A 13,741-nucleotide genomic window follows, 5' to 3' on the forward strand; every position below is an offset into this window, starting at 1 on the left:
GCAGTTTAGGTATAATGCTATGGTTTGTCTTCTCTAAAACTCAGGTTGCCATTTAACTGCCACTGTGAAATGTTGGAAGTGAGACCTTTAATGAGCGATTCGTTCATGAGGGTTCCACACTAGTGAATGCATTAATGCTGTGATCATGAGTGTGGGACAATTAATATGGGAGTAGCTTTGTTTTAACTGACTTCTCTTGCACATGTCCTCTTATTCCAATCTCCTCTCATGTACACGTGTGCTCACTACCCATACCCTCTACCACGTTCTGACATAGCAAAGTGGCCCTTACCAGAAGGGGTCCATTCATCTTGGCCCTCCAAATCAATTTCTTTGTCATCCAGTGTGTGACACTTACCACAGCAGAAAATTAAAACACATTCCAAATTATGTTTAACTTAAAAGGATGTATGTCCTTGTAATGACTAATTCTCCTTTTTGGGCTTCTAGATTTCATATCTATATAATTCAATGTGAGCTAGGCCTCAAAAGCCATGAAGCCTAACTCCCTTATTTTATATACAGGCTCACTGCATATTTAGAAGATTACATAAAGACTACAATGAGCTGTGATTGTTCTCAAACCATTTCAAAATAAAGCAATGGGGAAAAACCAATTAGCACATTTATCAACTGTGTAGTCCTGGTTACAAAGCAAAAACCTACCATGCACCAGAAAATGTCTTGATAGAAGTAAAAAAAAAAAGTTAAAAAAAAAAAAATCTCACTTCATTCCTGGAGCCCAAACTCAAATTTCATTATCCTCACATCACCAATCCAGATTAAGTACACATCCAATATGAGCAATGAATCAAGATTTGGGGCATGTAAAAAGATAGTTTTGGAATTTCTTCCAGGCCTAGCCCAGACTTGTCTTAAAACCTTACTAGATCATCCCAAACAACACAGAGCACATGCAAGCAATTCTTCAGGCTACTCAGCTGGTGTTTCACTCTATGTATATATATATATATATATATATATATATATATATATATATATATACATAAGCTTTTCATTATATACACATACACAGGTACTTCAAGAATTCGTGCAAATTTTCATGGAATTAAAATTATTTTGTATCAATTTTTAAATCTACATGTAGTTTTCATAATATGCATTTTTCATGAACTTTTAATGACTCCTCATATGAAATGGACAGATATTGCCATTCAGCCAGTAATTTAGCTAAGCTCATGTTCTGCACTGTAGGTTCAATGGTGAGCAAAGCTCTCATGGAGTTACTTCAAAATCAGAAGAGAAATGTCCTAGACTCACCAACCGCCTGTATGTGGCCCATCCACTGTCACTGGAGAACACGATAGCATATACTGGTGCTCCCACACATTTGGCTGTTCTTATTTTAAAGGCTTCTTTATATGCATATGACAGCCCACAATTGCAGGAAGCAAATCTCAATGTTGCATGTGAAAATACCACTTGAAATAGAATCCAGTGGGCTGATGGCAACAGGCAGAGGTTTCTTTTCCAATCTAATTTCAGCATTTAAATTGACTTCATGAAACAGAATACTATGTCAATAGCTATAGTAGTTTGTCTTTAAGTTTGTACTCCATGGTTAAGGAAAAATTATGTCACCTTATATCCCGATTCCAAGACTTATTCCCACACAAAATAAGGCATTTGCGGTTGAGAAGCTTTTGCACTGAATAGTGCATTTACTGTGGTACTGTTTACTTTCCTGAAAAGTTGTGTCTAAATCAATGATATGTTGTATAAAAAAAAAGGCAACATTGATTTTTTTTTTTTTTTGACAGGCCGAGTGGACAGTGAGAGAGACAGAGAAAGGTCTTCCTTTTCCGTTGGTTCACCCCGCAATGGCCACTGCGGCCAGCGCACTGCATTGATCCGAAACCAGGAGCTTCCTCCTGGTCTCCCATGCAGGTGCAGGGCCCAAGGACTTGGGCCATCCTCCACTGCACTCCTGGGCCACAGCAGAGAGCTGGACACAAAGAGGAGCAACCGGGACAGAATCCGACGCCCCGACCGGGACTAAAACCCAGGGTGCTGGCGCCACAGGTGGAGGATTAGCCTATTGAGCCGCAGCACCGGCCAATGTTGCCTTGGAAACCAAGAAATTCAACAGGAAGACGCTACTGACTCAATGAATGAATAGCTGCTGACAGCCTAGCCCTGTCTTCTGCTAAGCCTTCCTACTCTGCTGGGCCTTCTTTCTAGAATCTGAATAAGCGAGGCTTGCATTTGTGTTTCTCAAACTCCAGTCATAAGGGGCCAATTTTTAAAATGCTCCCATCAGATGAAGAGCAACACACTTACGGAAAAATAGGAATGTTCAATTGCTGTAACGGTTTCTAAATGCTCGCTTTCCACTTCTGCACTGGTCTTGTGGACACAGACTGGCATGGGTTCACACCTGCATCTTGAGTGCACCGATTATGACTATCCATCATGAAGATTAAGTTGCAATTCCACAAATGATTTATCATCCTCCTTTATTTGCTTTGGATCTGTAATATAATTAGCTCATATTTCCCCAATTACACTGTAGCTGAGCAACAGGAACAAAGATTCTATGAAGAGTTACTCAAAAAGAAAACACTTATGACAGATTCTGGAGAGCAATGGCATGGAGAATTCTGAATTTAACAGATAGCTGCCCATCCATTCAGAAAACATCTTACAGGTAAAACAAGTTACCTTTTTCTCTCCTCATTAAAAAACCTACAAGATGTGAGAATGATTTAGACACTTATTTTTAAATTAAGTGGACTTGACAATGAGAAATATTTCCCTTGGACGGAAATTCCAGGCAATGCTGTAAGGAGAGTAAAATTTCAGAGAGATGATTGATATATGCTTGTTCCTACTAGAATATGCTTCCTCAACACAATTAACTGCACGACAAAACTAAGTATTTAATGATCATTAACCATAAAACTATTGTTTACAGGAGCCCAAATGTTTGAGTAGTACAAAGTATGGGGTCTGGGAAAAAGTAAACAATTCTTGCTTTATGTAACTCTTGCCAAGGGAAAAAAAAAATACTTTCCCTGTCTGCCAGCCTGGCAACTTGGGACAAAGGCTCAAAGACCCACTACTATCTACCCAACTCAGACTCTGAAGACTGTTCATCAAGTTGATCAGGGGAAGCTGCTTCAACTTCAAGAGTTTTTCCCAATACAGGCCCAAACCAGGTGCCTCCTGGATACCTGCTCAAAGTTGGCCTTCAAGCCCAGATGGCTAATGGGAGACTGGCCAGCTTCCGAGCTCCAGGCCGATGCTGTAAACAGAGGTTCAAGCTTGCGCATGTGTCAGGTTCTCCTGGAAGCCTTAGGAATACAGATGGTAGCCTCCTCCAGGACTTGATTCAGAGGTCAGAGCGGGAACTGAGGGTCTGCCGTTTTCAAAGGCCCCAGGGGAGCCGATGCTCATGCTGCTGGTCCTGGGGATGCACTTTAAGAACCACTCACATGAAACACCTGCTGACAGAACTGGGCACAGCTCCAAGGTCACCTGATCCCAATCTTTCATTTTACAGGTGAGGGCCTGGGTTCGGAAGGAAGGCCTCGTTCAGGATCTTACACCCAGTACTCAGTCTCTGCTCATTTAACAAACTGAGGCCTCCAGAGCTTAAATACATTACTCATCTCATAATTCTAGCCACGTGCTACCTAAGGATCGGTGGATCACATATGACAGTGTTCCCACTGGATTATGATAGAACTGAAAAGTTTCTACCTTCTCGCATTTTTACTGGACCTTCTCTATGCTTATGCATTTTCAGGTACACAAATATGGTGTTCAGATATGGTGTTCAGTTCACTAACATGTTGTATAGGTTTGTAGCCTAGGAGCATACCTCCTAGGTCTGCAGTAAAAACCATCCAAGTGTGTGTAAGCATGCTGTGACGTTCATACAAGGCAATCACCTAATGATGCATTTCTCAGAACGTACCCCATCATTAAGCCATGCATGACTGTGTTTTGGCTGCAAAACAGGTCTTAGCTCTCTGAGAAGGGGCACCAACAGGGACTTCATGCTGTTGGTTCTACACACATGTCCTCTGGGAAGCATGGGGTCCATCAACTTCCTAAGCACAGACAACTGGCCTGAGCCCAGACAGGGCAGTGGTGGCACCTCTGGAGGTTGTGGTAAGAGGCAGGGGAAGGGCCACGGACTCAGGACATGTGATACCTGAGGTTTATATGCTCTTCGAGTATTGACTGATTAGGAAAAATGAGTTCCCATTACAAGGAACTATGTCATAGACTCAAATTTCTTCTGCCTGACATTAATCATCAACTCTAGTCTTACCATTTCTCATTGTTCTTTGTTATTACTTTCCTGGTTTTGGCCCACCATTCCAATATCACCCAGTCTTTCACCTAGACCGTCTTTATAAAGGACCCTTTCAGCCTAAGGGACACGTGTCAGAAGGGGAGGGAATAACAGTGCCATCCAGCTGTTCTACTCCCCGAAACCTAGGGCTGAGTAACTGAACGGATGTACTCCTCACCTCACCCATAGATTCCAGAGAACCACATATAGAGTTTCCATATCCTATCAGCAATCCCATACTCATTTTCTTTTTCTTAAAAACTGTTTGAACTTGGTCATCCATTCCATTGTTAAAATTGTTTTATTATTTTCATTAACACTGGGAGCATGTCGCATGGGTAGTGCTTCTTAGAACTTGAGATTTTACAACTATATTCTTGCTTGAAATGTAGAGCTTTGTTCTTAGTTTCATTATTTGCTTTCCAGAATAATGTGTTAACTACTTGGTCTCGTTTTTAATTAACAGCCTCTGAGCAACAATGAGAACTTGCTTTGCGTATTTGTGATACAGGCATATCATGCATTGAGAATTTTGCAATTTTGTAGCCAAATGGTCCAGATCATTTCTAATTGGTCAAATATGTTTCTACCATGTTAGCATACTTGCTGTATAATTCAGTAATTACTAAAAACAATATTGGCCCAGGCACTAGGATGTAGAAAATCAGACAAGTGCAACCCAATCTCATGAAACTTGATCAACAAGTGGACAAGTAATCAAAGCAGAATCCCAGTTCTTTCCAAGACAAGGTCTATGAAGAAATAAAGGAGATGACAGAATTGAGCAACTAAGAGCAAATGATACAAGGCTGACTTCTGGTAGCATAACCAGGAAAGGCTTTGCAGAGGTCAGTGTTTCAGTCAAGATGTCCAGACAGAGCAGAAACAGCCATATAGCTGGAGTGGGACTGGGGAACCGAAACAAGGTTCCAGAAGACAGAGCAAGCCACAGAGCAGCAGTGCGAACAATGTAATTGTGTTCCAAGAACAAAGAAGGGGAGAATAGCTTCTGCAGAGCCAGTCAAGGGAAGAGACTGATGTTATATGCATTCCGAGAGGTGAGCATGTGGTGGGAATTTATTCTCAGTGTATCTCTAAGACACTGAATTTAATCAAGGTAAGGCCATGACCCAAGTTTCAAAACGGGCCAAAGAAAGGTCAGGTGTGTGAAATCGAGGATACTGCGGTAACACGGGAGGGCAGGGACCAACCAGCCTGGGATGAAAGTTAACACAAAGAAGTCCCGAGACCTCGGAAACATTAGGCACTCAAGACAATGCTGGTGGGTGGGCTTTAGGGGTTTCCTGGGAAAACAGGACACACATGTGAAACGCATGGTAACACAAATCAAATAAAGACAGGCCATGGTATTTACAGATCTTTTTTTGTGCTTCTATTGTCTGAAACCTTACATTTAGATTTCTTTGAATTTGCCTTTACCAATCTATTTAGAAAATGGTACACTTCTTTCTTTCCTTATAGAACGTCTCACATTATGGGGCCAGTGCTGTGGCACAGCGGGTTGAAGCCTTAGCCTGAAGCGCCAGCATTCCATATGGGTGCTGGTTCTAGTCCCGGCTGCTCCTCTTCCGATCCAGCTCTGCTATGGCCTGGGAAAGCAGTGGAAAATGGTCCAAGTACTTGGGCCCCTGCACCCATGTGGGAGACCCAGCTGAAGCTCCTGGCTTCAGATTGGCACAGCTCCAGCTGTTGTAGCTGTCTGGGAGTGAACCAGCAGATGGAAGACCTTTCTGCCTCTACCTCTCTCTTTCAAATAAAATAAACCTTTAAAAAAGTCTCACATTCTAGAAGTTGGTCATTTGGGGCTTCCTAGTATGTAGCACCCACCTTTTCAGGGAGGAATACCAGAAAAAGTAGGAGGCAGCCCAGCCCCTTGCCCATGTAGAAGCTTAAGGCTGGCTGAATTTTATTAAACACGCACTGAAAATAAATGGCACTGACAATGTGCCAAGTGCTATCCAAAGCACTTTAAAAACAGTGACTCATTGAATTCTCCTAAGTGTCCACCCAATATGTTTGTTGTCCCCATTTAACAGATGAGAAAACTGACATATTCAAGGACACTAATGGCTCATCGGTCAAAGACCCTACATTTTAAGCTCAGCAATACTGGCTTGAAAGACCGTGTTTCTCACTACTAGAGCATGCTGCCTCTTCCGCAGAAACCTGGCAGCTGGGCACATCAGAAGGCCCGAGGTTGTGAAAAATGACACCAGGGACGTGCAGTGCTGCTGTGGAGGTGAGCGACCAGCACGGCCGCCGCCAGTCACACAAGCAGCTGCCTTGTGTCCTGGGCGGCCTGGACCAACACCAGCATTTATGTCAAGACTCCCTTGGATCCTGCCCTTTTGCTGAGCCTGCTCTCCAATTCCCATCGATTCCGAGTTTCCTGCTTCCCCTCCAATGAATTATTCTTCTGCTTAAATGATCTGCAACCACGAACCCTGGCCAGCAGGGTTCATTTAGCCGTCAGCAGAGAGCCAATCGCTCATAATGAAGGGCAGGGCTCCCGCAGAGGCTCTGGCAGTCCCAGCCCCCTTCAGAGCCCTCGGATTTCCACCACTGACTTCCCGCTTTCTAACAGTGTTCGCAGCCCTGGCTGCCTGGCTCGCGAGGGTCCCTGAACCCTGTATATCCTCTGACCAGAACGGACAGATCCAGGAGCGTCCCCGATGCCACATGAGGCCCTGGGCTCACCCTGGGGTATGAAAGGCAGAGCCGAGGGCTCTCACATTTGGAAGGAAGTGAAATCGAGTCGTCACAATGGCAGTGCCCAGGAGAAAGGACCCCACCCCGCTGCCCTGGCCCTTGCTCTTTGCACCAGTCGCTATTATTCAGATCCTCTTTATTCCCCCTCTCCCCCCGAGATGTGCTAGTGAGCATCCTCCTAAGGCCCCTCTTGGCTCCATTTTCAGCCTGTCTTTCCTAACAGTAGCCACTTCTCTCTCTGCCTACCTCCCTCCATCTCTGCAACCCCCCAGATTCAGTTATCAGAAGAGGACAAAGCAAAGGATGAAATACACTAGAAGGATCTTAAAAAAAGACCCTTTGACGGTTATGACATTTTCATACTGCTTTTTGCCCAACTCTGTCAGATTTTCCCATTTTATCTGTTTACATTTAAGAGTCATTCCAGCATCAGAAATTTCATCCTCTTAGGGCATGCTTAAGGCACTTGATCCTTCAGGTACTTAGCTACTGAGGACTGATTCGCATTAGTGGATTCAATCTTTATTTCACATGGCTGAAACGCCTTAGCAGAAAAGGTACAGTTCTCCAGAGCCCCTCAGATAAACAGTCGATTCCCTGGCTGGGAATGGTTGGGTACAAGATGAGCCTGGAGCACGGCGTTAAGGCCAATAGCATGAAAGCCTATGGAAATGTTCCTGATTAAGGACACAAAAAGAACACAAGCACCAAAAGACAATCTAAGTCCACACTGGACTGGAAGTGGTGATGTGTCACTAAGGACATACAAGTAACTGACAAACCTGGGATATAATGGACATAAATACTGTATCAATACCTAAATTTCCCAAAAAAGCTTCCTAAGTGGACTGTGCTTACGTAAAGGATTATCCCTATTTAAGGAAAATCACACTGAGTATTTTTGGGTAAATGCCACAGGGTATATAATTTACCCTCATTTTGGAGAGACTGAAGGCAGCATACAAATAAGGAAAATGGGGTAATAATTCGATAATGGATCAACTGGACAAAGTACACTTACGTGACCTATACTATTCTTATTCTTGAAAATTAACTTTTCAAACTGTTTTCTAACAGTTGAAGATCTGGGGAGAATATTGACCAAAGAGGCACAGGGAACTTTGGGGATGATGGAAACGTTATCATGATTCTGTCTGTGCATGTTTGTCTAAACATCTAATGACATACACACTTAAGACTGATGACTTTAGTGTATATAAGTTGTACTTCAATGAAGTTTACTTGGAGAGACTGGTGTTGTGGCACAGCGGGTTAAGCCACTGCCTACCATGCTGGCATTCCCTATCACAGTTTCAGTTGCAGAGTTGCTTCCGATCCAGCTCCCTGCTAATGCACCTGGGAAAGCAGCAGCAGATGGCCCAAGTGCTTGGGTCCCTGCACCCATGTAGGAGACCAGTAAGATTTTCAGGTCTTTAGTGTAAGGGGGAGAGAACTTAGAATCAGTTCATGACTCAGAACAGCCTAAGGGAAACTCAAAGCAAAACATTTCTATTAAAACACTACCAAGACAGTTTAGACCAACTACCATGAAACCTGCTATGGAAAGTGACATCTCTCCAAAAAAATACTCAAAAATGAAGACATGACGGCTGACACCTGGTACTCACCACCAGAAAAAGCCCAGACAAGTTTGTCTGCAGCTAAGCAACAGCAGAGCCAGGGTTGGAAATCAGGCAGCATGGTCTAGGATCTACATTTCTAACCCTTACACCAATTCTAGTGCTCCTGAGCAATTCTGTGCTCCTGAGATTTCATGTTCAAAACTTAATCCCCAAATTCATGTGAATAGAACTTTTGGGAAGTGATTGGGTCATGACGGTTATGCCCTTATCAGTAGTTTCATCCACTCATGGATCAACAGTTTAATAGCTCATTGACTAGTAGTTTACTAGGTTATTGGGGAAAAAAGCTAGTTCTCTGGTACACTTGCTCTGTCTCATCATGCGATGCCTCTACTATGTTACCATGCAGCAAGCAGCCCTTGCCAGATGCCAGCACTGTGCTCACCGATTTTCACATCTCCAGAACCATGACCTCAACCAACCTGTCTTGGTTTTACATTACCCACTCTTAGTCTTTTTTGCTAAAACAAAAAATCGAAGACAATATGCTATGGGTTTAATTACGTCCTCCCATCCCAATTCATATGTTGAAGGCCCCTGGCACCCAGTACCATAGAATGTGACTGGAGATAAGATCTTTAAAGAGCTGATGAAGCCTAAATAAGGCCCTCAGAGTAAGGCCCCAATCCAATAGAAGTGGGGTCTTTACAAGAGGAGGAATCAACTCCAGGGATGTACAGCTACAGAGAAAAGCAGCCAGCTGCAAGCCAAGGAAAAAGGCCTCAAAACACAAACCCAACAGCACCTGCATCTCGGACTTCCAGCCTCCTGAACTGTGAAAACTTTGTTTCTGTCAAGCCACACTGTCCGTGGTATTTTGTTCTGGCAGTCCTACTAAACTAATACAACCAGGAGGTTTCAAACCAAAGCCTTTTGTTCGAGAGGTCCAAGGTGAAATCTGCATCCAAAGTCAAGCCATCTATTCAACCCAATCAACCACCAACACTCCACCAAGCTTCGTTTAGCACTAACATCAAGGAGCTCACTTATTTGCTGTTGTCTCGATGCTTTCATCTGGTACTGATGAGCACCCATCAGTGTTCCTATCAGGACTCCTTTTTGTCTAACTTTTCTCCAAGGAACTGGTAAGGCATGTCTTTCTATTAAACTGTCTCATTTATTTTCCTTATCCCCTACTGACATCTTGCAATGATTAGCCTTAACCAGACAACAGCTTTTCTCTTCCCTCTTGGATACTAACCCATGTTTTTTATGAAGCACAAACCAGATACCGTTCCACCAAAGGCACTTCAGAAATATCCTCATGCTTATTGCAAAAAGCACACTTTGCTGCAAAATAATTGGTGGTAAAAAAAGTTAAGATTAAAAGAAAAGTGGCAGTTAAGTTGCCGACACCCTCCGTCCAAGTACTTTGACTCGATTCGATTCTATTCAATTCCAGGTTCTGGTTCTTGACTCTGGTTTCCTAGTAATGCAGACCCCGGGAGGCAGCAGTGACAGCTCAAGTGACTGGGTCCCTGTCACTCATGTGGGAGGCCTGGATTGAGTTCTCAGATCCTGGCTTAGGTCTTAGCCCAGCACCAGCCATTGCAGGCACTTGGTGAGTGAACCATGAGAAGGGCATGCTTGCTTGCTCTGCCTCTTCTTACAGGTTAGTAGTTTTGGGGGTCATTTGCTGCTCCATACAGGATCTGAACTCTCATTTGCAAAGTGGAGTTTTCACCCAAAACATTGAGCAGTGGATGAGATCATCCACCTACTACGGAGACTCGGTAACATTTTCAGTAAAACCGTACAACTTCAGACAACTTCAGATACCCTTCCCTGATACTGTAGCTTTTGAGTCACTGCCTAGTCCTTTATCCTCAGAAATGGGACTGTGCCCCACTCCTCAGGAGACTGAAAGAAAGAGGGTTTTAAGTCAACCCTTGGGGTTCTGAAGACCTCCACGTGGTTTGGAAATTGCATTTTTAAAAAGCAAAGTTGTCCCTGTGTCATGCCTGCTAGTCTCTGATGGGCATGACAAGACAATGAGGGTCCTGGGAGGTCAGGCAGTGCCTAGGGGGTTAGGAGGAGCGCTGGGGCGAGGGCCTGGGGGAAATGAACAAAGTCTCCCGGATTAACCCTAACTTTCAGAGCAAGCAAGTTACCGACCAACATTCCTCCCTCAGTCTGGGTCTAAATCCAAGCCCTTTACAGCCAATGAACAGGCCTACCGCCAATGCAGTAGTGCTCAGCTTCTGCCTAATTTTTCCATACAAAGAAGCTCGCATTTGTCAAGCTCCAGACATATTCTGGACACTGTACTTTATTCACTGATTTAACTGAGTGTTTCAAGGCTTGGCCTACCCTTGAGAACCAAAAATCTGCACCAAAGCCAGGCTTGCCCCGAACGTTGATGGGACCCGAGACAAGCGAGGGTATAAGGGCAGACCTGCATTCTGAGAGCCTTCATCAAGCCAGCGCACTGTCAGACAATCCTGCACCTTTGACAATGCAGCTTTGTCATGGCCTAGAAGGCTTGGTGCAATTCCAAACCCTCAGACCCCTGGGCAGGCAGGGAAGAGCAGCCTTGGCCAATGGCCAGATCCCAAACGAGGTACCCTCTCACCAGAGGGCTTCTTGGGTACACCTGTGAGAACCCGAGCTCCCACCCACCTTTGCCAGCTCATCCACAGCCCCAGAATGCAATGCCCCTTTGGGTTCTTCCCTCTACACCAGCCCCAGCCTTAACAGCAGGCTTGGGGCGCTCTAGGCATGGAATTCAATCCAGTCTTGGAGGAAAAGGGACAGAGTGTACTCTGGATGGCCAGCCCCTGGAACCTGCAGACTCCCAACCCTGAAAGCGAAGGGTTACAGCCTGGGGAAGGCCAGACCAGGTCCCTGCACCCAGGGGAACAGGCACTAGGGGGTCCTCGTGCCCCCACTCTTCAGTCCATATTGACTTAAAACCTCTATTTCACACTAACCAGATTGACTTTTCTGGAAGGTTTCTGAGAGGCGAGTCCTCATGCTCACACTAAAGGCAAGGTGTCAGAAGATTCCAGTCAGAGACAGAATAAAAACGTATATATAAATATATATAACATATATATAACATATATATATATAACATACATATAAGGTTATATATTATACCTGTGCTAGTTTAAAGATCGACATGGAGACCCTGGCCTGAAAGATGGAAAAGGTCGACATTCCTCATAGCGCATGCCCTGAGCTGCTTTCTTCCGAAACCGAGGCCCTTTCTGCTTTGGGAAGTGGGTGCCCCAGCTAAACCTTTACAGAGCCCCAAGAGTCTGATGAACAAGCAGGGAGTACGGGGGCGGCAACGGCGACCCTGGGACGGAGCCCTCGCTGGTCGAGCAGGTGAATCTGCCTGTAATCCTCTGGCCAGAAGGCCCCTTGGAGTCAGGTGGAGGAGGGCGGTCAGAGCAGAGGCCAAGGGCAAGGCCTCCACTCCCGCGACTAAACCTGCCATCAGCTTTGCCTTTTCCCAACCAGCGCCAAGCCACCAATCTTCCAGCCCTACGTTTCTCATTCTCTTCAAGGAGTCCATTGCCTGCCTGCATCCCCAGGTGGTGATGGCCCTAAGATTCAGCACACCGGGGAAGCGCCCGGTCGGCTTGGTTTAGAAGTCAGAAGCTTTTGGCCAAGGCTGCAGCTGAACCCAAGCGGTGGGCCAGGTATCTCCTCCCGACCTCACCAAGTTGGGGTTTTGCACAAACTGTGCGCTGGGGCCCCGGGGTGGGGAGGGTGTGGCGACCAGATGCGGGAGGCTGGGGGTGCAGCCAAGCAGTCAAGGGTTAACGTCCGGGCCCTGTTTTGAGATAAGGGAACGGAGTGCCTTCTAAAGACACCCACTCACAGGTGCCAAGGACCAGTGCCGACGACGCGTTCGCGAGCCGGAGCTGGAGAGCAGAGCCCTGCGCTGCCCGACGCGGGGGCCCCAAGCGCGGCGAAGGTCCGAGAACCAAGGGGCAGGGAGGGGAGCCCAGCAGGTGGAGGACGCAAGCACTCACCCAGCAAGAGCAGCTTGAGCTCCCGGCGTGCGTCCTTCCGGTCCCGGCGAAGCTGCCGCTCGATCTCGGCGCTGATGCGCTGGGACTCCTTCTCCTCCGCGGACAGGCAGCAGCAGCCGGCCATGGCGCGCGCTACACCCGACGGCGCGACCCCTCTCCGAGCGCGCGGATCCCCGGCCTGGCCAAACTGGGCCGGGCACCAGGGTCTGGAAAGAAAAGACCCGGGCCGACTTGGGTTGCGGATCTTCCAGGCTCAGCGCCTCCTCTAGGGTCGGCTGCAAGGCGGTAGCAAATGCCTTGCGGTGGGAACGCTCCCGTGCACCGTGGTTCTGGGTTCACCCAGGGAAGTTGAACGCAGCCCTTGGCAAGAGAGTCCCCAAACGCACACAAACGGGGCAGGAGACAGACGCTTGTAGAAAGTTGGGGCGTTGGTGTCCGACGGAGCGTGGAATCTCCCAGGCGGGCGGCAGGCGCGGTGCGGGACCTGCCTGCAAAGTTCTGAAAACCCCAGCTGTGACCGCAGACTAAGACGGAGCGGAAGGGCTCTGGCTGGTGCGTGTGGCGCTCAGCTGCAGGAGGAGGCGGGGCGTCTCGAACCTGCAGCCCTGGCGTCTGCCCGAGTTGGCTCTCGGGGCACCCCAAGCGCCTAGGGGCGGGCAGCGAGCTGGGGACGCGGAGCCAAGGCCCCCACACCTGCGTCTCTGGCTGCGGCGTCCCGGCGCGGTGTGGGCTGCTTGCCAAGGGGTCTGTTACCAGCCCACGCTGGCTGGCCTCAAGGTCGGGGTTCTTTCCCCTACCTGGACGCCCCAGGCCACTTGGTCTCCTGCGCGCAAAGTGCGACTGAGCGAGAGCGCGCTGGCTATGCGCTTGCGGAGTCAGCAGCGGCTGGGCTCCTTTATAAAGGAGCGGGAGAGGAGGGGAAACCCCATCGGCCCTTCCTACCCCACCGGACGAGGGGGCCTAAGGATGGGGGAATGGGAGACGCTGGCTGCTTTGCATTTTATGATGGGAAACACGTGTGCTTTGTCGAAAGGGCTGGCGCGACTGGCAGCACCTGGCTA

At 47.0% G+C, this 13,741-nt stretch overlaps 1 protein-coding gene across 1 annotated transcript in view; it reads right to left on the reverse strand.

Moving 5' to 3' along the window:
• GNA14 (G protein subunit alpha 14) overlaps positions 1–13,234 on the reverse strand; it is a 228,326-nt gene extending 215,092 nt beyond the window's left edge. The window contains exon 1 of the mRNA XM_062208444.1: positions 12,681–13,234. Within this exon, the coding sequence (XP_062064428.1) occupies positions 12,681–12,804 (124 nt within the window). The 5' untranslated portion in view covers positions 12,805–13,234. The remainder of the gene's footprint in view (positions 1–12,680) is intronic.
• Between the last annotated feature and the right edge of the window lie 507 nt (positions 13,235–13,741).

The sequence above is a fragment of the Lepus europaeus genome, chromosome 12 (genome assembly GCF_033115175.1).
Source record: "Lepus europaeus isolate LE1 chromosome 12, mLepTim1.pri, whole genome shotgun sequence".
Classification (NCBI taxonomy): Eukaryota; Metazoa; Chordata; class Mammalia; order Lagomorpha; family Leporidae; genus Lepus; species Lepus europaeus.